Source organism: Cricetulus griseus, chromosome 3, assembly GCF_003668045.3.
Source record: "Cricetulus griseus strain 17A/GY chromosome 3, alternate assembly CriGri-PICRH-1.0, whole genome shotgun sequence".
Lineage (NCBI taxonomy): Eukaryota > Metazoa > Chordata > Mammalia > Rodentia > Cricetidae > Cricetulus > Cricetulus griseus.
In genome coordinates, this window is record NC_048596.1 from 228,904,748 (window position 1) to 228,931,594 (window position 26,847).

Consider the following 26,847-nt stretch of genomic DNA (forward strand, 5'->3'; position numbering starts at 1 on the left):
TGTAAACTTCTGTTAAAGCACAGCTAAAATCATTTTGCCTTTGTGGTTCGTTCAAGGAACAACTCTAAACGTATTCTCAAAGTCAGGAAAAATATTAAGGTGGAGATTCAGAAAGACTTAAAAACTTGTAGACTAGTAGAAGCAATGCCTTGCCTGAAAAGTAAGACCATAGGTGTAGCAATGGAGACCTTGGCAGGGCGAGAAGGGGCCAGCATAGGCAGTGACTGGCTCTGCAGCACACTCGGGGGAAGGCGGTTTCAGAAGAGCAAGGATCAGTTGGGTGCTGAGGGATAGGCAGATCACTGGACAGTGGGAAGGAGAGAAGTGATATGGATGGCTTTCCAAGCTGGAGCAACAGAATGAGAAAAACTATAGGACCATCACTGCCCTGAGCCTGACTGAAGTAACCAGTCTCTGACTCTAGAATCATCTCCAATGATACATTTATCATCCTGTGAAGCCAGCAGCTGCTCTTGTCTGTTATTGCAAACCAGAACTTCATTAGAAAATTCTGGAGTGATTCCACCGTGGTGGACCTGCCTGTCATGTTAGAACAAAAGAGAATGTCAAAAACAGTTTCCATTGTGGAAATGACAATCTCATGCTCCTTGGCTGGAGGCAAATGTAATTCCATAATTTGGGACCCCTCCCCACTTGCTCTCAGAGAGGGAGTGCATATATATGTATTTATAGGCCCAAGAATTATTTTCCTTTGTTTTGGAAGAGGCCTCTACCTGCTGGGACCAGTGGAGGTCTGAAAAGGACACGTGGGACTCACAGGCCTGCTGGGACCAGACAGTTTAAAAGCAGTTTTGGATTCCAGCCACCTCAGAAGTGCAAATTCTACATGCCTTTGGTTGGATGGGGAAATAACATGTTGTGTTCTCATTCTAATAGGCAATCTGTGAGCCTGCTCAAGGCTTGCCTTGTGGCCTGCTTTGTTGCTGTCTTTGCTTATACATTTCTTCAGGGAAGTGACTCCACTGAACCTCTTCCCTCTGTTCTGTGTACTGAGGGCACTTAACACACATCTGAGATGAGACAGAAAAGGAGAAGCAAATGCAGCCCATGGTCTGCTGCCCCACACCTACTTCCCTGTTGTCTGGAGCCAGCCCAGCCTTACCTGCTTCTCTCTCCCTCATGATTTATTTACATTGCTTTCCTCAACCTTATTCTTCACAGAATATCCATGGCCCCCAGGGTGGGGAGCTGGAGTGCGGAGAGCTGAGCTCACACCTGGCAATCCCTCAGGACAAAGACTTGTTCAGGCCTGAGCTTTGGGTGGGGAGATGTGGGGCCAGCAGGCCTGCACTCTGAGGTTGGCAGAGGTAAACAATGTCAGATAACAGGCAGCCTTTTTTTTTTTTTTTCCAGCCCTGCAGCACTTTCCATGTGTGCAGAGAGGCCTGGTCCTGATGCCAACCTCCCAAGTCACATTCAACTGACAGGTGAGGTTTGAAGTGCTGAGAGAGAGGCCTGGAGGGAAAAGATGCATCCAACCACAGACAGACAGACTGCTGGCTCATGACCTCATCATGCAGGCCTCTTACTGTGGGACAGGGCTGTGTGCTGATCTAGTACAGTCCCGAAGGGTGCCCTTGACCTCAGCGAGATGGCTGCCTCCCTCTCTCCTCACAGGCAGAGAAGAGAAGGGAGACACAAGAGCAGAAATAAAAGCTGTCAGAACAGTTCAGCCAGAAACAGAAACAGCCCAACTCCTGTTAGACGTCACTGGAGGAGGATAAAAGGGGTCACGAGTCCTCACCCAGATGGGATGCTGTTTGGAAACTCTCAGGAAACCTGTCTTCTCCCCTCCTCTGGTTGTTCTGTCCTCTGCCTTGAAGAACAAGTCCAGTCAGATTTGTGTACATGGAGGGATGACCAGTGACTGCTGGCTGTTCTCTCAGACGCTTTGCCTGGGTTAGGCCCTGGGGTCTTGATCCTCTGGACATAGTTCTCTTGGGAGCCATGAGAGAGTGAGGGCTGGGACCTAGACATCCAGGCTCAGGTCACCTTCGCTGAGCACTGACACTCAACTTCTGCCTATAGAGCTTATACAGTCTTATTCAAGCTTGTGGGTAGTAGTTGAGGGGAATACAGACATGGTTTTTGAGTCTGAATAGACTGTCTTCTGGGGGCTGAGGAAGTGGCTCAGTGGGTAAAATGTTCATTGTACAAGTATGGGGACATGAGTTCAATCCCCAACACCCATGCAAAAGGAGTGGTGACAGATGTCTGCAATCCCAGTGCAGGAGGGGCACAGACAGGTGACACATGGGGCTTGCTGGCAACCCAGACCGGCAAGTCAGAGAGCTTCATTTTCAATGAAAGATCATTTCTGAGAAAATAAGATGGAGTGATAGAGGAAGATACTCGGCATCCATCTGGGGACAAGGAGACACACACACACACACACACACACACACACACACACACACACACACACACGATTATGTTTCAAGAACAGGTTTAGAATCACAGCTGAGTTGTGTACCAAGTATAGGGAATTACTGTATGCTCCTGCCCACATATAGGCACAGCCTCCTAGGCTCTATGGAAGGGATTGATCTTATTTCATCAGCGTTACCTAGAGTCCATGGTTTACATGAGGGTATACTCAGTGAAGAGTGTCCCATGTGCTTTGACCAATGCGACAAGTTCTATGTCAACCATTGCAAATGAATCATGTACACTGTCACTGTTCTATAAATCTCCCATTCTCTTAGTCCCCTTCCCTTTCCAAACAACCACTTATCTACTGTCTCCATAGTTTTGCCCCGTCTGCTGTGTGATATTATTGAAATCTGTCAGTAACCTTTTCCAGTTGGCTTCAGACCTCTGATATGTCACACAATTTATGTTTCTGTGTGTGCTTTCTTATCTTGCTAGCTCATTTCTTTTTAGTGCTGAATAATATTGTCTAGATGCCCTACAATTTATACATTTACTCAGTTCATTTGTATTGCTGTTACAAAATGCCAGAGACTGTATAATTTATAAAGAACACAAATTTGTTTTTTATCATTCTGGAGGCTGTTGACAAGTGCATACAGACCTAAAGCTCTGGAAAGGCTACTGTGTGCTTTCAAGATGCCTCCACATGAGAATAAGCACATAGCAGGAGAGACAAAAGTGAACAAACTAACTCCTTCAAACTGTGTGTGTGTGTGTGTGTGTCTAGACCAGGAATCAATTTGGGGTATTTTCTCTCAGGAATGGTTCACCTAATTTTACAAGGTAGACTCTTTCATTGGGGCCCGGGAATACCAGTTAGGCTAGGCTGGCTGGCCAGTGAGCATCATGGATTCTCCTGTCTCCTCCTCTCCTGTGCTCAATCATGTATACCACCACCTGGCCTTTTTACATGGACACTGGGGATATGAACTCCATGCTTGCATGACAAGCACTTTTCTGTCTTAGCTATCTTCCCAAACTCTTATTACAAGCTTTTTTCAATTTGAAAATTTAAATATGTGTGTGTGTGTGTGTGTGTGTGTGTGTGTGTGTGTGTGTGTGTGTGTGCGCGCGCGCGCGCGCGCGTGCTGTGTACGCATACCTACCACTTGTGGGAGTGGGTTCTCTTCTTCCACCATGATGGTCTTAGGGATCAAATTCAGGTCAAGCTTGACAGCAGAAGTCTTTGCTCACTGAGCCAGCTCATTGGCTCATAAGCTTTTAAGTAATGACCCGAATCACCCTGTAAAGGCCCTTTTCGTAAGGCTATCAAACTGGATACCAAGAGATAAGTTCACAAAAGGAGCCAAGAAAAGGTGCTGCGAGGAAGAACTCAGAATATGCGGGCACAAAAAAGAAGACAGCTTCCCACAAAGAATGCTTCTGGAAGCCTGGAGCTGAGGAACTGACTTTGGAAGGCTTCTGGATTGGGAGTTGTGGTGAGTTTCCACTAAGTGTAGAGGTAGCTGGAGAGTTAGTATGCAGGAGTTGGGCACTTGGACACAAATGGGATGGAAGTGTAGCTGAAAGGCTCAAGATTAATGGAAGAGGAAGACGCACAGATTTTGGAGGCTAACACCTAAGTCTTGAGAGGTGGCAGCAGAGGAGATCCCGGGTGGGATATGCTTGTCTCTGCAGCTTGTGCCCAGGATGGGGCTCACCATTAGGCCATTTGCTGGTTATCTATTTGGACACAGTGGAGTAGTGTTGGGAGGGACCTCACAATGGAAACTTGCCACGGACTTTACACAGCAGGACAGGCTGGGGAGAGTGCAGGGTCTGGAGGGACACCAGGCAGCTGCAGAACTTTGGGGCCCTAATCTCCATTGTTTGGTCTCCATCAGTGGCCAGTGTTTGATGGGATCAGGAAACCACCTTGCCAGGCTTGTTGACTCTGACAGTGAAAGACTCAGAGAATACAGGGTTATACCGAAACCCCTCAATGTTTCAAGAATTTGATTTAGCTCCAGATAAGGCTAATGCATTGTAATTCATGTTTCTTAAGTCTTCTATTTACTGCCCATTTCCTTCTCTTTTCCACCCACCCCCATCTCTGTTTTGTTGAAGAAACTGTTTTAGTTTTCTTGGGACTCAACTCAGGCTCAGCCTCAGCAGGACTGCTTCCACGCTGTGCACTGTTTGCCTTTATTCATAAGCTACATTAAAACTGAGGTTGTCAGGCTTGGTGGCAGGTGCCTTTCCTCACTGAGCCATCTTCTGGGTCCCAAATTCATTTTTAAAAGAATCATGAAGCTGTGGGCATTGATGTGTTCTCACTCATTGTGATTTCGTCCTGATGCTCAGCTGTATCCAGATCTTTTAAATCAGTTCCTGCTCTTCATGACAGTAACTACCCTTGTAGTTGCCAGATTGTGGCTCATGGTGGTCAGGGAGAGCTTCAGATCCACATTTGTCACCCTGAGCAGCCCACCTGCTGCAAAAGCAGAGGGAGGACATTGGTATCAAATTCAGTTTCACAAAATAAGAAAAATGTCTTTCTATTTTTACGCTATGTTGCAGAAAATTCTATCTAGAACAGTCGAATGTGTCACAAATGACTTAAAGGCCAGGAATGTCTGTGGAAGATGATATATTTCAAACAATTATTAATAAAGTGAAGGACCATGCTTTGAGAAACCATGGGAAAAACAAATCCTCTCTCTATAGGTTCCCAGAGTCCTACTAGGACAGACATGGGCAGATTTGAATGTGAGTTCAGAGGGATTCTGGGGAATCCCAAGGCTCTTGTTGTGTGTATGTATGGCTACATGTTTTCTTGGAGAAATGACCAAGATAAACAGGTCCTAAGTGATTTTAAGTTATCACTGCATATGTGAATCCATGTGCTAGTTAGCTTCTGTCAACTCGACACAAACTATAGTCACCTGGGAAGAGGGAACTTCGACTAAAGAACTGTTGACATCAGATCTAGCTTGTCGGGCACTTCTTGATTAATGATGGATGTGGGAGAGGCCAGCCAACTGTGTGTGGCGCTATCTGAGCAGGTGGCCTGGGTTATGTAAGAAAGCAGGATGAGCAAACCATGGAACCAAGCCAGTAAGCAAACATTATTCCTCCATGTCTTCTGCTTCAATACCTGCCTCCAGGAGATGTGGCCTCCTGGCCTGGCTTCCCATGATGGTGGACTGTAACTTGTAAGGAGCCCCAAGTTGCTTTTGATCATGGTACTGATCATAGGGACAGAGAAGCAAACTAGAACACCATATGCACACAAGGTCTGTGTCTTGTGGCTGACTGGAGGTGGCTTAGATGTGTAGAAATTAAAAATCTGTATTCAGAAATTCTAGCTTCTTCCAGATCTTGGGAGATTCATATTCTAGTATATTACTCTTATGGGAACTAGGTTCTCTGGACAAAGGGACAATAGGTTTGTAGGCTAAGCTATCATCTTAGCTTAACATCTGAAAATAAGTATTGTGTTGGATCTGCATTCTCAAAACATTAAACACAAAACAGACTTAGGTAGCCCAGAAATTACCCAACACCCATCAGGTCAATAAAATGTCTTTTAATTGATTGCTGGGTGACCTGGTGATGCTGTGATTACAACTGCTGCTGGATAACTGGTTTTCATTACCACTTTGTGTTCACATATCCTGACAGAGTGCTGAGCACCTAGGAAGGGATCATCCTTATAGTAAGAGAACTCACCGGAAGCAGCTAAGCAGCTAAAAAGCAATGCAAGAGGACAGATATTAACATAAGCTAAACCCTCATGTTCCAGTGGATGCCCTCCTCCCCTCCAATATCAACCAGGCAAGAAATGTTTTGGGTTATTATGTGTGTGCTTTTTTTTAATTGTATAATTCATTTATACAAAGAAATCACTTGATTGATCTATTTACAGCCTTTTCCAATTTTCATTTTCACTGGAGATATATTTCACACGATGGGTAACAATGACTTGAACTGATGGCCAGTATAAATCTGGGCTGACACGGGATCTCAGTCCTCCTCCCTCCTTTAAAGAGCATGACCCCATTTCTAACACAAACATTTTGGAGTGAAGAATCACCAGCTTCATTTTTTTTAATGAAGAAAACCAATCAGAATTAACCTAATATGTTCAAATTTCCAACACATTTTACGGTTTCTTTTCAAATTCAGTATTTGCAGGCATGAGAAACCAAAGCAAATATAGTTCCCACCCCCTCTGGCCTTCTACAACTTCCTACATACCCTCAAGTCAGGCTTTCCTGTCTCCACTCCTCTGGATCAACCAGACATTTTTACCTTAGACAAACTCCCTTTTCCCTTCCCTTCTCTTCACTATTCCAGTCTCCTGCCTTCTCTCTTGCTTTCTAGACAACACAAAAACTTTCACCAAAGTCCTTCATGTGGTTTCTTCCAGTAGTCTAGAATATACTAAGTCATCTCATGGGTCTTCACTACCCTGACATGATACACTGTAAAAACTGCAGTTTTCTTAATTGGCTCAACAGTATGGCTTGGTTTCACTTAGTAAAACTAATACGATTAACACACACATACACACACACACACACACACACACACACACACACACACACAAAATCAGGAAGAAAAACTTTAAGGACATGCCAATTTAAAAAAGGCATCAACGTAAAAAAATAAAAGAAAATTCTAAAAACTACTTTACAATAAAAAATTAAATAGTTGGCAGAATAAATGAATGAAAAATGAGGAATGTGCAGTGAAAAACTGATCTAAGGCATTCCAGTTGATAAAAATGGAAAACACACTGAGTTTTATGGTTGTTTTCCAATGAAGTGGTGCTTCACTGTAAATTGAAGTATTTCAAACTCAAAAATCTTCCATGTAGATTGTAGATGTCATTATTAAAATTTCATTCATCATTTGAGGTTTAACAAGGAACACTGATAGAATTTCAGCATTAACAAAACTTTAAGTTTGGGAAATACTGCAAATATCACATTTGTTTGGAATTGGAAAGTCATGGTGAACCCAGTCAGGACAACGCTGGTTTCACACATATTCCTTCTGATAAAAAATACCAGGTGGGTATGTTCCAAATAGTCTATGAAAATACCTCTTTAAAGTCTGCAATTTAACAGTAATCTGTATATCTTTAGCTGCCATTAACAACAATGACGACGACAACAATAACAAGGGGGGGAGGGAGGAGGAAGAGAAAGAGAGAGAGAGAAACCCAAACCATGAACACATTACAGCTGGTACAGAGTAACCCTAGGATGCTCCCATTACAAGAAAAATAAAAACTGTACAAATTTATAAATAAACAGCCTTCCACCAGAGAACACATTTACACCAGAGTCTCTTTCCTGTTGCCACCTGACTGGGCTTTGTCCCTTGCTCTTCGTAAGCCAGGCTGCACTCGATGTGCCTTCATGCTCTTGGTGTCTTCTGCTGTCTGTACACTGGAGCCACATTCCAGTGCACTTTCATCATCTCCCTGTGTAAACCCGGGAGCCATGGATGACCTTCGCTGGGCTGGGAGATTCCCAGCACTGGGGTTGTTCTCACACTCTTCGTGGAGCTCTGGTAAGCCCTGCAGCTCTAGGGGGCTGGCAGCCCGCTGGAAAGGGGCAATGGCAGTACGAATACAGTTGAACCACTGCTGCTTATGGAACACGTCATTGGCTTGCAGTGTGTGGGACTGGCCTGGAGAGGGGTCTTGGAAGCGGACTCTAAAGATATTTTTAGCTGAAGGAAGAAAAAAGGAATCAAGACTAAGAACGTGCTCATACAGTCTTAAGGAAAGTTCTAGTACTTAAGTGACATACACACTCTCTTAAAGACAGTCACTAGCCAGAGGTCCCTATCAACTCCCTTTTGTGGCAATCCATGACTGGGGAATGGTTTTATTCTTAAAATTCTTAAGGGTCAACTCTAATTTCATTTAAGTACACTTGTTTCTTCTCTTTGGTGTTGTTTTTGAGATGGGTATGTGTGTGTCTTACTTTGTAGCCCCGGTTGGCTTCAAATGTGTGGCAATTCTGCTTCAACCCTTTTTTCCCCATCTACTCTGGCTCCTTTGTGTAACTATTCTAGAATTTATATCTTACCTTTGTCTGAGTTGCCAAAAGCCCCTCGGAAGGAACCACCCATGCGCACATCCCCATCCTGTAGGTCTTCCAGCACCAGCTCCTGCACTGGGATTGGTTGCCGGTAAACCTGGTAGGAGTGACGCTCATTTCGTGTGACAGGCCGAGTCAAAACCAAGATGTCTTGAAACAGGAAAATATACAGTTTCTGCAGAAATGAAGAAAAAAAAATCCCAAACTTCCTAAATAAGTAACTTAATTGTTAAAGAACTGGATTTGACATTTAGATTCTGATTTCTCTTTATAAATGGCATCATAAAATAATGGTCTCAAGGCTATGCAGGTTTTGCTTGGAGCATTCAAGCTCAGGCTATCTAAGCTCTTTTCTTTCATTGGGCCACACTACCAGATTAGGCACCAGCTGTTCACAACTGGACATGAGGATGACTGGCAGAGGCGTTTAGTCCTCTTATTCTGCAACTACAGAAATCAAGTGCTTGCTTTACCAAAGCACTTTTACAAACCTGCCTCATAATTTATGTGTAGAAAACTAAGCAGACTGGGAAAAGGAAAGCAATGGCTTCCTTGTGGTTCATATTCGAATACACTCACATGGCCACTTTTATTCTTCAGCTCCCCATGGCACAGGAGCACCTTGCTCGCTTCGATCCTGGGGTCCTTCTGCTTCTCGTCCAGGTACTCCAGCTTGTCGATGTAATACTGACACTCGGATTCACCTTTCTTCAAGTTTATATCAGAAAGAACTCCTTGAATTATCAATACCTAAAAATGATAAAAGAAAACAAAAGCAGATGGAGCATCGGCTGTATTATCAAGCTTCCTCCAGAGCAAACATTCACACAAAGGCAGAATCTGAAGCCTGAAGGGACTCTAGAAGTCAATCCAGCCACTCTCTTCATTATACATGGGAGCAATCAGTCCCAGCCACACTAGGTGACTGGGCCAAGGCCACCAGACAGAGGAAGGAACCAGATTAAACCCAGTCTCTGGATGACATCAGGTCCGAGCATTCTATGCTTTTCTAATGTTTCTGAGACTTACTGCTTCCTCCAGCAGCTGGACATCAGGGTGGTCTTTTTGAGTGTGTCTAAGGATTTCTTTTAACAGTAAAGGGTATTTGACGAGGCGACTACGAGGGATATCTAGGAAACTCCAAAGATCTAGTTTTCGACTGAAGGGAGACTCCAGACAGCGCTGAAGGAAGTCTTGGACTCTTGGGTCTTGTTTCTTCTGATCCAGAAGAGCCTTGGCTGCCAGCTGGTTACTACAGTAGCCCTTGTAGGCATTCAGGCGTGGTAACTAGAGAGTAAAGACGACACACGGCACAATCCTGTTATGACTGGGTGCATTAACAAGTGATGAGCACAGACCACAAAAGTCAGTATAGCTACAAGTGTGTTTAGCAGGCTGTGGACATTTTCCTGGCCCAACTGAAGACTCATGACTTCTATTTCCAAGTCTCACTATGATGTTAGCTATTTGTTCCCAGACACCCAAGTTGATTCTATCATACTCCTCACAATCCTGATACTCTGTGGGCCTGCTCTCTCCTGTGAAGTCATAAACAGCCTTCATTACTGAGTCCCCAGGAGTTCTCCTTTAACAGAGCCTGGCACACAGTAGACACTCAAGTATGTATGGAGAGACTGCAAAAGAGGATAAGCAGCATTATAGCATTATAGGAATCCTGCTCAATCAGGGATGTTAGCTGTAAGAAGGTCTGTAACATAGTCAAGCTCGGTATTTTTTACAGGATTTTAAGTGCTTACCATCATAACTTTTAATGTGTCAATGTTTTTAGAATTTAGTGGTGTGACCAAACTGCTATGAGTGACATCACAGGCTGCAGCACTGCCTGTTACATATGACGACTTGCTTACGTACCCAGTTCACGAGAATGTGACCGATCTGTTCCACTGTCCCATCAGGCTTGGTTGCTTCGCCTATTCTTGCCAACAAATCTGAAGTGTACAAGAGCAAAAAAGAGCAACAATACAATTATTTAAAAAGACCTGGTGAGTACCACATTCTTATTAACTTAAAATTACTTGTGTTGGTTTTATTCAGGAATGAACGGATATTAAGAGCAAAGCTGACCTTCATGCAGGGGTATGTAAGCGTCCAAGTCGCCAAATATATGTGTGAGTTCCTCTTCTGACATGATGGACAACTTTAACATGGGGTCATGGTAGGCCTATCAGAGGGGAAGAAATATATCACACAAAGACTGAGCAAAGGAAACCCTTGCACAACCTGTCCTTGAGTGCACCCTAGTAACTACACAGCAAGGACAGAGATTCTGGAGGGGCGCTACAGTTACATTCACCCCTAAAAGTTTACTAGTGGTCACATTTGAAAAGCTGTCTTTCAATCTTGAGGCAAAGGTGTGTTCAATAGAAAAACACTTTTATTTTCCACTTCAAAGGTTAAGACACCATCCCCGAGAAGCTGTGAAATGTCATTTTAAGGACTGGCATATGTAAAGTGACACTGACCTTTCTAGCAAGCTTGAGATCCTCAATTAAGTCCTGCTCACCTCGGGACAATTCATATATTGCCTAAAAACATCCAGAAACACCAGAAGTCAGAAATGAAAATGATGTAATTAATATTTACTTAATGTTTTGAACAACTTTTAAAAAGAGACTTGGTCTGAAAATTTCCAAGTAAGTTTGCATTTTTTCCATCATTTATTTACCCACTAGACTGGTTGAATCTGATGACCACCACCCATGATGAATTGCTATAGACTGGGTGGCTTTGAATAGTTGATTAAAGAAAAAAAAAAAAAAACAAAAACCAAAAACTAGGCAATAGTTTCTATTTCTTCTAGCAAGATATGTACTTAAAAAGTTTTTCTTTCTTGGTATAATAAGTCAATAAATACGGATTGGGTACCGAGTGCCAGCATACCTCTTGACGTTTGATCTCTCGAGTGGTCAAGGACTCCTTCATACTGACATCTAGCATCTCTGACCATAGCACACTACTTCTTCTCTTGGTGGGGGTTGGGACTGTGGACCTGCTGAATGACTTCTGGGCAGAGGCTGGAGATCTGTGGTCACCACGAAGGGTAAAGGACTTTAAAGAGGCAAATGAAAGAGAAAATGAGATTTGGAGGCTAACAACAATTATCCTGTATTAAAAAAAATAATAAAAAAACTACAACAAATTGAAACACATTTTTGAGAATTTCTCAGTATGTAAAGCAATCATTTAAGTTTTTTTTTGGTTTTTCGAGACAGGGTTTCTCTGTGGCTTTGGAGGCTGTCCTGGAACTAGCTCTTGTAGACCAGGCTGGTCTCGAACTCACAGAGATCCACCTGCCTCTGCCTCCCAAGTGCTGGGATGGGATTAAAGGTGTGCACCACCAATGCCCGGCTTCATTTAAGTTTTAATCTAACAGGCAAAACTACTTATCAACTCCAATTAGTTTTGGGGAATGAAAATGGTCTAAGAGGAGCCTTTGACAAAGGATCCAAGTGAACAAGGCTTATACAAACACTACTCTGGTAAGATATTCCCCACCAGCAGATTCCAAAACCAAACACTGGCATAACAACGCAAACATGTTTGTACAGCTCAAAGGAAAACAAATTTTAGGCGTCTATAAAAAGCGTCCTAAGTATATCCCGCCATCCCTTTTTACCTGTATGGTTTGACCAAAGCGCCTGACTGCTCCATTTCTGACGGGAGAGATTAAGTTTGCCAAGGATGTGACCCGAGCTAGAGGCCGAACTCTTTTATTACTTGGCTCCTGGAAAACAAAACCAGATTACAATAAATATGTGTTGAGGTGTAATGATTTCATACAAGCCCAGACAAAATTAAACCCTCTTACAAAACAGTGTTTGTATAAGACAGGGAGACAGGAACTACAAAAATGACTGTTGTTCCTCACATTAAACTAGAACAATACCAGATAACAACAGCTTAAGAAAATCAAATGTTTCGTCCCCACCCCAGCATTGTGGTGATTCCACTCTTAACTACTTTAGTTGGAGAATAACCTTTAAACATGCCTGACACTGAAATGGGTCAAAAAGTGCTCAAGGCCAGGCAGAGAAGAGGTTCAGAGGACTCCTAGGCTTGGACAGGCCTAGAATCCTGGCTCTGGCTCTTGTAATGGCACAGCCAGAGCCTCCCTTGTCTGGGCTAAGAACCAGCAGAGCTCTTAAAATAGCAATAGCATAGCAAACATGCATTAACATTCACGGATTTCAAAACTTCACAAAGTCACTGACAGACACTTGGGACACATCATCAGATGACTTCAGTTACTGAAATAAAGAACTCTAGATAAGTGGGTCTGCAGGGAGATCACAAACTTTGCAGTTAGTGCCTTTGCTAAGTATCATACATGATAAAACAATTCTGACGAGAATTCAGAAGGATATATAATTTAAAATTATATTAAGACCACCAAGCCAGGTATGGTGGTGTATGCCTTTAACCCAACACTTGGGAGGCAGTCTCTTTTGAGTTCAGGGCAAATTTTGTCTACAAAGGGAGTTCTAGGCCAGCCAAGGCTACAGAGACCCTGTCTCAAAAAAAGATCATCAATAAATTAAAAAGTAACTGAAGAACACAACCCCCCTTGCAAAAAAAAAAAAAAAATGCTGTGACAAGAGCAAATTACGTTCAAAGAAAGGAGAATAAAAATTCCCCTTAAAATTTAGGAACAAACTGGGAGACAAGTTCCAAAATAGGTAGAAATGTAAGCGAGCTAAACAGCCCAAGCAAAATGTGGCTTCTAAGCTCCTGATGCACACAGTGATGCATACACACACCAAAAAGGAACGCAATGACTGAAGAGACTTCAAAGAGATTTCAACTTTGGAGGCTGTAAGAGATAGAGTTGTTAACCACTCCCTTCCTCCTCCAAATAACTAACTTTGAAGCAAAACTTAAACTATTAAACCACGATGAGTGAAACAGAAGCCTTTGAGATGTGTAGTAAAATGGTACCCGCCGTATGACAGAGGACAAGTGTGAATGCCTTCACCACACATCTGTGCAGACTGAGTGACACAAGCGTGTGTAGGGGCAGCGTGAGGCATTCCTTTCCATTTAGTAAAGACAGCACAAAGAGTCTCCTGTTTGAGTGGAGATAGAATTACCTCACAAAGCAAGATATGCCAACATTAACTAGACACAAAGCAGCTGCCACGACTCTCTTGTGCTTCTGGAAGCAGAGGTTAGCACCTCTTCCCTGTTCAAAGCATAAAAATTTCACTTCCCAGTAAATCACTAAATATTTAATTTCCATTTGAAGGTCTTTAGAAAGGTGCACCTCCCAGGGAGTTAGAAAGTAAAAGTCAGTTTAGTGAAGAGGAAGGAGATTTTGATACTACTGTATTAAATAAAATTGATAAGAGTCTTGTCTTTAGAAAATTAGTTACTGTAAACTACACATTCTTGGTAGTTAAAAGTTATGTCATGTTTAAAATGGAAAAAGGAATTATTATGATTATTCCTGTGCTGAGGACTAACCCTGTGAGTGTTAGGCAGGCATCCTCTCACTAGAGACTTAGGTAGCTAAATGTTGGCTTATCTAAAAGCACTTTTATAGCACTAATGTAGATTTTGCTTATGTATTTCTTTAGGCTGCACTTGGTGGCTAAACACATTTCTAGTTTTTAAAATTAACTACAGTCTCACTTCTTTACAAAGAATGTCACTATTCAGTCTGTCAAATCTAAAACAGTTGGTAAGAAAGTACATTAGACTTGGTGGATTTGGACAAAGGACTGACATGAGTTCTAGGACAGTCTGGTCTCCGGGTGATCTGAGAAACAAAACAAAACAAAATAAAATATACAAACAAAAATGGCAAATGTGGTACAACAATCATTTCAGGACTCCTATTCAAATAATGAAAAATTTTAATGAAAGGTAAAAGTGTAGCACTGAAATGGCCTACTGTTAATTTCAGGACACAGATACTATTTGAAGAAAAGATCACATATACAGGTTTTTGTGGAGAAGTGAAATGGATTAGGCACGCAAGAATCACCAAAAAGGTAGGGGCAAAAATCTGTATCTTTAGGAACTTGGGTGGTGTAAACTACAAGCAAAAGTAGTTTTTCTTTTATGGGTCCAAGTGAACCACTTTAGTTATGTGGATTTATTAAGGACACGAGCATCTGTATTATAAGACTGTTGTTACACCCACATTCACCTCTCCCTATAGACAGGACTCAGCTGGGATATTTGGAAGTGATGAAAGTACACACCCACAGGCACCCCCACACAGACATAGACACACCCACACACATCTCCAAAGGTAAGGCTTAATTATATAATGGTGGCGGCGGTGGCTTGCTTAGGGTTCTGGAAGCTTGTTATAGTAAATATAAACAGCTTAAAAAACATCATACACCCTCCCCTAAAGACAACCAGCTAATCTGGGACTCAAAGAACGCTAACAAGGCTTACCCTCAAGGAACTTAAGAAGGCAAACTTTTACGAGGGCTAAGTTCAGGTGGAAGGAAAACACCGTCTCTCTGTCTCCGAAGTCTATGCTGTTTACTCAGGTTAATCTTTAATCCAACTATCTAGTTTAGATGCCAGTACATCCACCACCTGAGGAAATCTGCCCGACCCTGAATTTTCACAATTCACCTCCACTCACTTTATGAGCTAAAATATTTTCTGAATTCCTATAAACAGAAAATTAAGTCTATACATTGACGCTTTCCTGAGATGTATCTCATTTACAAACACAACAGCCTGGATGAAACCCTCTGGTGAATTTAGCTTTTTGTAAAGTTTTGGTTTTTTTTCCTAACGATGCCATTATAGGACATATGTTAGAGTCAATAAAACAATACTTTTAAAAAGTATGTGTCTCAGCTGGGTGGTGGTGGCACTTGTCTTTAATCCCAGCAAACCTGGGAGACAGAGGCGGGTGGATCTCTGTGAGTTCGAGGCCAGCCTGGTCTCCAGAGCGAGTGCCAGAACAGCCAAGACTACACGGAGAAACCCTGTCTGGAAAAACAAAACAAAACAAAAAAGTAGGTGTCTTGGCTTATTCCTTTTGGATTGTTCACACATCATTTCTCATTTGACAAGAACTTTAAAACCAGAAAACAAGAATAAAAAGGTTTCTTTCTTTTTTTTCTTTTTGAGAAAGATAGACAAGTTTTGGTCACACAGTATTCTCTCTTTTACACTCAAGTCATTAAGGCTGTGTTGGCAGTTCTAAAGGCTAGTGATTTTAATGCTTCAATTAAAGGGGCCAGGAGAACTGCCCATGTCTTACACTAACCAAAAAGGCTCATCCTTGATGGCCCAAAAGATAGCTACTTTGAGCATTTATAGTCATAACATTGTATGAAGCATTCTCTTCCAAGAAAATGCTTATTCATTTTATAAAACATAACTACCTAAGAAAAACCAAAACCAAACAAATAGCAAAATCCAGTATTAACCCCAAATAAAGGCACACTTCCTGAGGATGGCAGTTTAACACTCCAAGTACAACGAAAAGCTTTCCTGAGACACACAACAAACTGCTCATGTTTAAAATGGACAATCACAGATAATTTGGCAAAAACCACCACTATCTTTAAGAGATTTGATTATCGAACCCATAATCATTTCTACCACGTAAGCGATCAGCCAGCAGGACACTGAGAGACACAATGCAGCACCAATCAATTGCCGAGATTACATAAACTGGCATAATTTTTTTTTTCATAAATGTTCACAAAGACTTTCGAAAGCCAAAATGATTTCCAAGCAAGGCAGGCCTAGCGTCAGTGTTCCACTGGCTTAAATCCTCTTTCAGAAGAAAACAGGGCACAGGGCAAACTAATTACATGTGGAAAGAAAAATGAACATGTATCCTGGGTCAGGCTTTACTCACTTGCTCACTAGCACTATGAGGAAATATTCTTATTTTTTTACTTCCTCCGTTAAAACAGCCTCTCAGACTTAGTAATATAAGTTAAAAAAAATCACAACCATATCAAACATGAGAAATATGACCCTGAGATGCATATATATGTTAAATCTTTGTATGTAAGCTGTACACAATCTAGCTATGTTATATACAAAAAACAGTTTAAACTTAGACCACAGTTCTAAACACATTTCAGGCTTGCTTAAAAAGTTACACATTTTAAGATTTAAGACGAGCAAAAGTTTAAAAGTGAAATTTTAAAGTCTTAGAAACTCTGCCGAGTTGGAAAAATTCCTTTGGTCTGTTTGTCTTACCTCCTGCTCCCTGAAGGGCTGGTTATTAACATCTAAGACTCGGATCGTCCTTTTAATGGGCAGGAGACCTCCGATCTCATCATGAGCCACCATGCTTTACAAATGTCCCTTCAAACCTTTCGGGTTAGTCCACCTGCGAGTCAGCCCCGCAGGGCAGCACCGCCAAGGCGCCCCGGCTTTTCTCCCCAGTGCTCAGCCTGGCCCGGCAGCCATGCGCCCATGCCTCCTACCCGCGGTGCAACTCCGTGCTTCTGCAAAGGCAGCGAGCACGCACGCAGACCTCAGGACTCCGGGGCGGGGCCAGGTCCCACGTGACTCCAGATAAGCGCCAGAGGGGCGCACCTAGGCTGCTGGGGTGAGCAGCTGCTGCCTGAGCTGTGCAGGTTTCTCTGAATCAAAAAGGCCCTGCAACTTGTACAGGAAGAGTTGAAGCCCACAGGAGGCAGGGTGAACGTCAGAGGAACTTACCTCAGTTACTTCCCTAGCACTTAGTTTACAGACAGGGACCCTTTTCTCTAAAACACTGAGTATAGGTCTAAAAACTACGGAGCAAGGAGTTCTGGGTTTAAAAACTATGTAGAAAGCAGCCTAGTTACCCAGCAGTGCAGGCGTATGCACAACTGTAAGATTACCCGCCTCTTAGAACACGGTTCCCATGGGGGTCAGAGGGAGGGCGCATGGGGGATAAAAGAGTAATGGGAGAGGCATGTATGAAAATGTCACAGTGAATCCATTGCTTTGTGCAGTGAAGATGCGCTAATGCAAATCAACTGAGAAACTAAAGTAGTTCCTGCCACCCCCAGGCCCCGCCCCCAACCACCCAGGACTGACAAGGGAATAAATACAGTAGGTACCCTCAGTTCACTCTATTCCTGCTGGAATGCCCCGGTCCTAGGTATACTGGGCTAGTAATGATTTTCAGGCTCAGAATGTCTGTCACCAGATAGTTCTGTTTTAAAATTTTAAGAACTTGGTGTGAGGCATTTTACATTTCCTAAACTTATCTTGATGTGGTTCTAATAGGGTCAAAAGAACCGCTTTCAAAGCCTTACGTTTGATAAGGGAAGAAATGGGGCCCTCCTGGAGGGGAAGTCACAAAGGAGAGGCAAGCCTCTGACTTTTCAAGACTTCTTTATGGGCGGGGCACTTTTTTCAAGGTTGTACCTAAGATAAAGTGGACTTTCTTCTGTATTTGTTTTGCAGAGCAGGCTCATCTTAAGAGTGCTAATATTATATGCTAGCATTTTGCAAAGCTATTTCTCTTAGTATTTACCAGCATAAAATAAACCTTGTATGAAAAAGGCACTGTTCGAGATAACTTGGGTGATGAAATGCAGGCTTTGCAGCTGAGACCCCATTGTGTAAAGGCAGGCCACATGAGGAGGCATGGATAAAAGGAAGCTTTTGCAAGTTCCAAGAAAGCTGCACAGCTAGCAAGGGCCACTTGTGGCAACCCTCCGACCTTACACGTGGGTGGGAAAGCTCCCAGGGAAAAGTTTTTAGGTGGTGTTTCTGTGGGGCTTTGAATGCCATGTTGCTTCACACAGGTTTGAGTAAGAGTATAATGATGAGACTCCTACAAGGCCACAGGCTGATGACAGACACTGCAGATGCCTTTGCTATGAGCAAGACTATGTCTGGGTGGCTGATGTTGAAGGGGGATAAAAGCTGACTAGAAAAACTAGGCAAAACTCATAAAGTAGTACCAAGAACTCTGCCTAAGGCTGGGGCAGTGGAAAAGAGAGGATACATGCAAGATGTCAAAGGTTTATACACTCCATCAACTGTTTCACAAGTAAAATGATGATTTCCCACGAAAATCCTAAATTTCATTTTGATACACTACATCTGAAGAACAGTGAACACACAAGTGTTCACAAGAACAGAAGAACACACAGTGAGGCTATTCAGCCAGTATTTTGGACTTAGAAAAGAGGTTTGCACAGATTTACTTTGGAAAAATATGGATGAAAAGAACACAGCCCAAGTGGTACAACACCAGAGGAATGAACAGCAAGGGGAAAGTGAACTTCCCAAATGGAAGAGAGAGAAAGCAAGAAATCAGGGGAGTAAACGGTGTTAACATAAGCAGAGGTTAAAGAAGGAAGGAAAAGATCCACCGATCTTTACTGAGGATCTCTACTGAGGATCTCGAGGGATCTGTCAATGGGGACAGATGTAAATGCTGGGAGGTGAAGAATGAGTGGAAAACAGTATGACGTACCAATTTACAGCCTACTGCCACCTCATCCAGGAAGGGCCATTGCTATCCCTGAGGCTACCAATGTGGTTTTTCTGAGACAGGGTCTCACTATGCAGCCATGGCTGGCCTGGAACTCATTGTATGATCAGGCTCTGCCTCCCCCTCCTGAGTGCTGGATCACAGGCCTGTGCTACCACATCCAGGCAACCACGAGCTTCTCACAAGATGATGCATCTTGCTGTTTTGAACTTTTAAACTTCTGAGTGGTGGAGATTGTTATATTCTGTCATCTGCTCTTTGTTACTTGGTTACATCTACTTGGTGTGATGTGCTTGACTTTAAGGCTGGGTGACTTTTTTGTATAAGATGCTTCTATACAGCACTACTCGGAGACGCCTGGAGATTGCGATCTTTCAGGTTAAGGTCAAAGGTCTGCTTAAGTTCATGAGCTAATACAAATTGTGTAGATCAGGACCCACTGAGTAGCCTGGTCCTGTTTGCTTCTTCATCAGTTAAAAAACAATGCAACCAAGGCCAATACTTTGGCTTCACAGTCTCATGAGGGATAGAGGATGATGAAGTGCAGTTAAGTGTTAGGAAAGAGAGTGCCAGGGAGTTCTCTTGGGTCTCTTACCCAATGTCTTCGCGAAACTGTTTTTCCATCTGGTTCTGTTTGAAGTATGGCCAAGTTAAGGAGAGGAAAGGATAGCTTTCATTTCCCTCTTCCAGCTGGGGACCCAAGAGGTAAAGGCAGAAGTCTCAACCAGAAAGTCTACATAAAGCAAATAGGATCTAGCAGTAACAGACCAGTTTAAAAACAAAACAACCACCACAACAAAAACCCTTGGCTCACTCTTACTCTCATTTTACATGTGCAGGTTTGTGGTCCAACCATGAGCAAGACAACTAGGTAACATTCCCAAAGGCACAATGTGGACATGTTCAATTGGCACAGACTGCTAACCTACTCTCTTCAGTTTACTTAGGGGAAACTGGAAGGGTGGGGCCTGTATGGTCCTACCCTGTGCTATAGCTCTGTGCATGTGACTTTATTTAATAATGCTACAAAACACCAATCACTGCCATCACTTTTTTTTTTTTTTTTTTTTTTTTTTTTTGGTTTTTCAAGACAGGGTTACTCAGTGTAGCTTTGGAGCCTATCCTGGCACTTGCTCTGTAGACTAGGCTGGCCTTGAACTCACAAAGATCCGCCTGCCTCTGCCTCCCGAGTGATGGGATTATAGGTGTGTGCCACCAACACTCAGCCACTGCCATCATCTTAAAGACTGGGAAGATCGGAATTCAAATTTAAGAAATTTGTCCAAAGGTGTCTGGTAACTCAGTGCTTGGAGAGAGTTGATGTGTTTAACTTTGTTATGGTGGACCTTTCAGATAAGGAAACAGATATAAAACCCATAACATATGTTCTTGTACCTACTAAGTGCCCAGAAAGCAATAGCTGGAATTCATCCCATACTGATGTTCATTTAATAATTGCCAATATCTTACAGAGAAGGAAACCAAAGGCAAAGGCCAGCACATTAGGCATCTTACAGTAACATGATAGGCACAGGAAATTCTAGTTGTTTAACTTTAGGAGAAGTCTTATTTCAACCAATGCTCATGCCTTATCAGGCTGCCAATAACAAGTATTTTACAGTTATTGACTGATGGCACCACGGAGGTACAAACTGGTTGAATTCTCCTTATATGGGAAGTAAAATATGTAAACTTAAAACTTATCATTGAGTTATCTAAAAATAACAAAGCAGTATGGTAAACAGGATCAAGTGTCTGATAAAATTACTGGCTTCCAAGGCCCTGGTTTAGTTATATGTTTTGCCTGGATGGATAGGGCAAAGAGAAAGGTCACACTGTGTCCTCTCTCTACAGAAAAGGAATTGTTAGGATGTGCTTATTCCCTTCCCACATTTAATGTTAAAAACAGTCAAGAAGTAAACTCAACCTTGAAAGTAACCACTACTTTTTGCTGTGGATACTGTTTTTATCTGAAGCAAGCAATTGGCAAGTTGGCCTGCAGTCACAGGCTAGCCAAAGACCAACTAAGTTCTCTGCTTCCCTCTACAGGAAATATTGTGAAATGCAGGGGCAACCTGATTTTCTGAACTTGGTAATCATGTATGGGTTGTTATACTGATGATTACATACACAAGTTTTTCATTTGAAGGAAAATATGAATGTCAAATTTGTACCTTTGGCCTTCCCGTGACTTGTTGTTTATATTTCTAAACTAAACATATATCTAAATATCATACAGTGTATAAAACACATTCCACAGATCATAAGAAATACTTTAGGATCTTTTCTAAATGTAAGGAACTGTTCCATTTGAAAACTCTAGAGTTAAAATCACAAATATCTATTCTTTATCTAACTAAAATAGATAAGTTAAAAATAATATTTAAAATCTTACTTAAAAAGGAAGCATCGATTAAGAAATGGGAGCTTTTGAGAAACCAGTGTTCCAAAGTATGAATAAACTACAAACAAAAAGGGCAGATGTATTATGAAAGAAATGAGGAATGAAGTTATTTGTGGATTTGCTTTAAAAAAAAAAAAAAACCACTGGATTAAAAAACTGAGTGTATCCAAGCTTTAGTAAGAACTTTAGTGAGTCCTGTACCTTGCCTGGGAAGCATATTAGAGCATATTGATTCAGGAAAACACTCAGTTGAAATCAATTAAGTGCTATTAAACAAAACAGTCCAAAAAATAATGAGTTTGTACCTTATTCTTTGCAATGACAACATAAATAGCAAATGAAATGGGTACATATGCTGGTAGTAGTGACTTTGTCTCAAATACACAGGATAATAACAATGTCCAGTAAAATGTGTCATCTCTTACTCTTGTTTTGAAATCTTTTATAATTCTGTATGTATGATACACGTGTGCTCCTAAGTATGGGTGCAGAAGTCAGGACAACTTTAGCATTTGGTTCTCTCCTTCCATCAATGGTTCAGGGGTTCAAATTTTGGTTATCTAGCTTGAGTGACAAGTGCCTTTACTTCCTGAGTCATCTTGCTGGCCCAGGATCTCTTCTTATGCACCAGGATATTGGATTCCTCCCATTTTCTTTGAGCCTAGCTCGAGGCTTCTGTCTTCGGCCTAGACTCTTGACTCTCCTCACTCCTCAGCTTCCTCACAGCATCGTGCCTTATCTGCACTATATAAATGCTGTTGTGTGCAATTTGTGTATGGGCTATGGGGGACAGATGACCCAGAGGGCATCAGTGACTAATGACATAACAGGAGCTGGTGGATATTAAGTGCCCCTCTTTAGTCCCTTGAGAAAACAATTCTGTGGTGCCTTTAACATGGTTCTTCAGTGTGTCCCAGCAAGAGCAACTTTGCCTGGTGTGGTCATTAGCTTAATTACACACATTGCACATGCAGTCTCCTGTTTCACTGCCCCATCCGATTGCCTGTGAACACATCTCAAGACAGGCCACTGGCCAGTGAGTGTTCATTTTATGGAGGGATCCCTGGCAAGGATACCTAGGGATCATTCAATGACACAGTGGTGATAAGGATTGGATTGAAATGAGGTACTACTGATGCAGAGGTAAGACCATGGCTTATGAAAAGTGGTGACAAATGAACAGAGGGGCAATGGTAGTTTTAAGAGTTGCAGAACTGGCTTTTATTAATGTTTAAAAGCCCAGAATAAATATGTGGCAGATCCTTCCTATTGTCTCAGAATCCTAGTGGCCATAGCCAACTTCAGAGACCTGGACACTTCAATCCCTACATTTAGGCTAAGATCTGAAGCAGTACAGCACACTAGGAATGGTCACAGAGAATTGCCATTAGCTAAGGAACTAACTGTGGGCATGGTGGTCTCCTCTATAAACACTCAATTTACAAGTGCTTCTTCTTCTTCTTCTTCTTCTTCTTCTTCTTCTTCTTCTTCTTCTTCTTCTTCTTCTTCTTCTTCTTCTCCTCCTCCTCCTCCTCCTCCTCCTCCTCCTCCTCCTCCTCCTCTTCCTCCTCCTCCTCCTCTTTTCTTCTCTTTCTTCTTTTTGTTTTTCCACACAGGGTTTTTCTGTGTAGCTTTGGAGCCTATCCTGGCACTCGCTCTGGAGACCAGGCTAGCCTCGAACTCATAGAGATCCGCCTGCCTCTGCCTCCCGAGTGCTAGGATTAAAGGTGTGCGCCACCAACACTTGGCCACAAGTGCTTCTTGTGGGAGTGTGGAAAATGACAGTAGAACATGGTAAACTTATGTGAGACTTCTTACTCCATCCATTGTGCAAAGTGCTCAATCTTACTGGGACAGATCCTTTGGCATTTGGTCTATGACCATTAATGTGGTCTGTGTTAAAACCTCCATTCATATGAATTTCCACAAGCAGTTAGTTTTTATGAGGGAGGGACAGCGGTCCATATTTTCTTTCATGTTCTGAGGTTCTTAACTGTTCTGTTGCTTACCACAGACTTTGCAATGACCTTGATAGTCCACAAAACATTGTTAGTCTACTACGCCAACTGTATCAATATTAGAAAGGCTTAGTAGCCACCTGTAGGAAAGAGCTGGTCCTGCCCCTTACCAGTTGGAGCACATGGGAGAGTGAGCCCTGTACCTTGCCTGGGCAGCATATTAGAGCTGACTCTGTTGTAAGCCCCAGGTGAGCTGGCCTTGAGGATGTGAGAACAGAAGAGCTGGCCCCATCCCTCCCTCATATGCCACATGGTGGCATGGGTGAGGGAAAGATGCCTCTCCCTGCCACCTGAGGCAGGTGGGAGAGGCGGCCTCAGGAGCATGGGAACAGGAGAGCTGGCCCTGGCCTTCACCAACTGTAGCACTTGGAAAAGCAACACCTCATCTGGGCAAAAACAGTAGAGCTGGCCCTGTTGGTGTGAATGCAAGTGTGAGCTAGACCCAAGGGCGTGAGAGCCGGAGAACTGGCACCACTTCTTGCTGCCTGCTGCATTGGGTGAGCTAACCAGGGCAGTGCTGGAGAGCTCATCCAGATTGTGATGACAAGGGAAAGTCGGTGGGCTGATCAAGCCACCTACTATCCAGGCTCAGAACCACGGTTATGAGTTAGCCCACCCCAACATCCACCTCATCTATGAACTGCTGGAGCATGTAAGGCTGGACCTGCAGATCTAAAGCTGCAGGATTTCCAACACTAGGCAACAATAGGATATCTAAGAGTCCTGGTGAGGGCCCAGTATCAGTAATGTACCAGAATCCAGAGGCCTTGAACCAGATCTTACAAGTAAAGATGTACTGACTGAAGGGTATTCTGTGTGACTCACTGGTACACACTACAGCTTCCATACAGAGATTTATTTGTTTTTGTTTTTTATTTCTTAGTTTTTCCTTTAAATTTTAGTTTTCTTTTGGGGGGGGGAGGAGGAAGGTTGCAAAGGCACAGGGCAAATATTAAGGGGTGGGAAGATGAATGGGACCAGGACGCATGATGTGAAATCCACAAAGAATCAACAAAAAGTGTTTTTTTTTTTTTTTTTTTTTTTTTTAGACTTAGTAAACAGAAAGTGTCTGGATGCCTCAGGAAATCAAATGCATGCCATGAAAATTCAGAGGCTGCGACACTGGGGAGTTTAAATAGAGCCAATGGCCTGAGGCTTCCTGAACTCTCTCCTCCGAAGGACAGATATGGTGAATTGCACCCACCACTAACTGGAACACAGCAGCAGGACCCAACATACTTTGGAGGGGCATCTGCTCTGAGAATTCTCTTATCCAAAGGTTCTTTCAAAGTCTTAAGCCTAAGCAAAAGAGATCTCTGTAGCAGGCCAAGGTTGTGGTTTAAGCTATAGGCTGTTAAGGCCATATAACTTAGCGTAAGTGATCCAGTCTGATGTGTTACTGGCAGACAAGAATGCTGGGTGATACCTCTGGCAATATCAGGAACAGTTCCAGAATGCAGAGCCCTAAGATGTTAGGTCAAGGCCTTTCATAATAGGAAACTGCTGCTTTAAAACAGCTCCTGGTGAGCTGGTGGACAAATAAGGATCCAACACCCTCTTCCAAATAGCTTGTGATGACATCAGAGCTGGCCCAAATCAACAGTGTCAGACAGGGTGAAATTAAAGATTGGCACAGCAATCTATTATATGATAGTCAATTTGGAATCATGCCTGAGTAAGAGTACAGGACATTGGTAAATTATATTAATTCATGATCTAGACTACCATGCTACCCTGTATATTGATACTTTAACTATAATTGGCAGTGGGCTAGCCATTCTCTATAACAAATTGACAGACAATAAAAACTTGGGTGTCAGCTTCATGTTACTGTGAGCAGAAAACAAACCACTACTGTACTGTATACACTGAAGCAATTTCCTAAGGAGATGGGTGTAAGAATGCACTTCCAGGAGACAGAGTGTGGTGGTTTGAATACAAAGGCCCCCATTGTAGGTCCACAGGGAGTAGCAGTATTAGGAGGTGTGGCCTTGCTAGCATATGTGTGGCTTTATTGGAGGAAAGGCATCACTAGGGGGGTGGGCTTTATTGGAGGAAAGGCATCACTAGTGGGGTGGGCTTTGAGGTCTCAGAAGCTCAAACCAGGACTAGTGGCTCCCAGTCTTCCTTCTGGCTCCCTGCTGATCCAGATATAGAACTCTCAGCTCCTTCAGCATCACATCTGCCTGCCTGCCTGTTGTCATGTTTCCTGCCATGATGATAAAGAACTAAATCTCTGAAACTGTAAGCCAGCCCCAATTAAATGTTTTCCTTTATAAGACTTGTTGTGATGTTATCTCTTCACAGGAATAAAACCCTAAGACAGAGTGATAAGGTGTACACTCAGCTGTTCATCCTATACGTTGGGGGTGGGCAGAGGCACAAGAGCAGGTTTTTACAGGCTTCTGAGCAGTAGCAAACACTTTAGCTAATTGGTCAAGAGCTTGAGGAGCCATACTGAAAATCTAGAAATAGGAAACTGTGAAAGAGACACAGAGATGGATACATGTGAGTGGTTACAAAATGAGAGGACCTTTGTTTTGTGTTAATCAGGGCCACAGATAGGAGGACTCTGTAACAGAATAATCTGGCTTATGGATCCTAGCCCAGATGCAATGACCCATGATGCTAAAAACTGGACATACAGCCCCATTCCAAACAGGAACATTAGCTCAAGGTTTGTCTGTGCTGTAGCATTGTCATAAGCACCTTAATTTTTAAGTTTGAATAATGTTCTATTGTGTGTATATATCATTTATTTAATCCTTTCTATTCATTACAGTGTAGCAACTGGAAGGTATTGAATTATGTACTCTCTCCCCTTCATGCTGATAACTTGGTGTGTTCACTGACTGGTTTTCATTCATTGACCCTACTTTGCACTCTAGGAGTGATTCCCACATAGTTACTGCACGTAATCCTTTTAATATTCGACTGAACCGACTTTGTTAGTATCTTGTTGCTGAATGGCTACAGATCATATTTATAAAATATTGGCTTATCTTCTTTCCTTGTACCATCTTTAGCTTTGGAATCACGGTGATTGTGGCTTCAGAATGAATTAGGGAGTATTCCCTTCCTCTCTCTTTCAGTTTTTCTTTCTTTCTGGAGAGTTTGAGAAGGACCTGTGATAATTCTTGAAACACTGAGCATAATTTATCAGTGGAACTGTCTTGTTCTGGGCTTCTGGCTTAATCTTCTTACTGGTTATAGGCATACCAGCTCTTCTCACTGCTGCTTGGGTTGGTATGTCTCTAAGCAGCTGTCACTTGTCTAGCTGGTGCAACACGTTGGTGTAGTTTCTCATAGAATCACTTTAACAATGTGTTTGCTTTTCTTTTTTGAGACAGGGTTTCTCTGTGTAGCTTTGGAGCTTATCCTGACACTCTCTCTGGAGACCAGGCTGGCTTCGAACTCAGAGATCCACCTGCCTCTGCCTCCCGAGTGCCGGGATTAAAGACG

The 26,847-nt window shown here is 42.7% G+C and overlaps 1 protein-coding gene across 3 annotated transcripts in view; it reads right to left on the reverse strand.

Moving 5' to 3' along the window:
• Positions 1-6,239: 6,239 nt before the first annotated feature.
• Net1 (neuroepithelial cell transforming 1) overlaps positions 6,240-26,847 on the reverse strand; it is a 35,644-nt gene continuing 15,036 nt past the window's right edge. Inside the window, exons 1-10 of one of the 3 annotated variants that reach the window (XM_027405105.1) lie at positions 16,722-16,992; positions 12,151-12,258; positions 11,415-11,582; positions 10,997-11,059; positions 10,599-10,695; positions 10,386-10,462; positions 9,543-9,800; positions 9,093-9,263; positions 8,502-8,688; positions 7,739-8,139 (exon numbers count right to left, since the gene is read on the reverse strand). In XM_027405105.1, the coding sequence (XP_027260906.1) occupies positions 7,739-8,139; positions 8,502-8,688; positions 9,093-9,263; positions 9,543-9,800; positions 10,386-10,462; positions 10,599-10,695; positions 10,997-11,059; positions 11,415-11,582; positions 12,151-12,258; positions 16,722-16,814 (1,623 nt within the window). In that variant the 5' untranslated portion in view covers positions 16,815-16,992. Of the gene's footprint in view, positions 8,140-8,501; positions 8,689-9,092; positions 9,264-9,542; positions 9,801-10,385; positions 10,463-10,598; positions 10,696-10,996; positions 11,060-11,414; positions 11,583-12,150; positions 12,259-16,721; positions 16,993-26,847 lie in introns of those variants that run through there. The other 2 variants (XM_027405103.2, XM_027405104.2) reach the window with 2 other exon arrangements.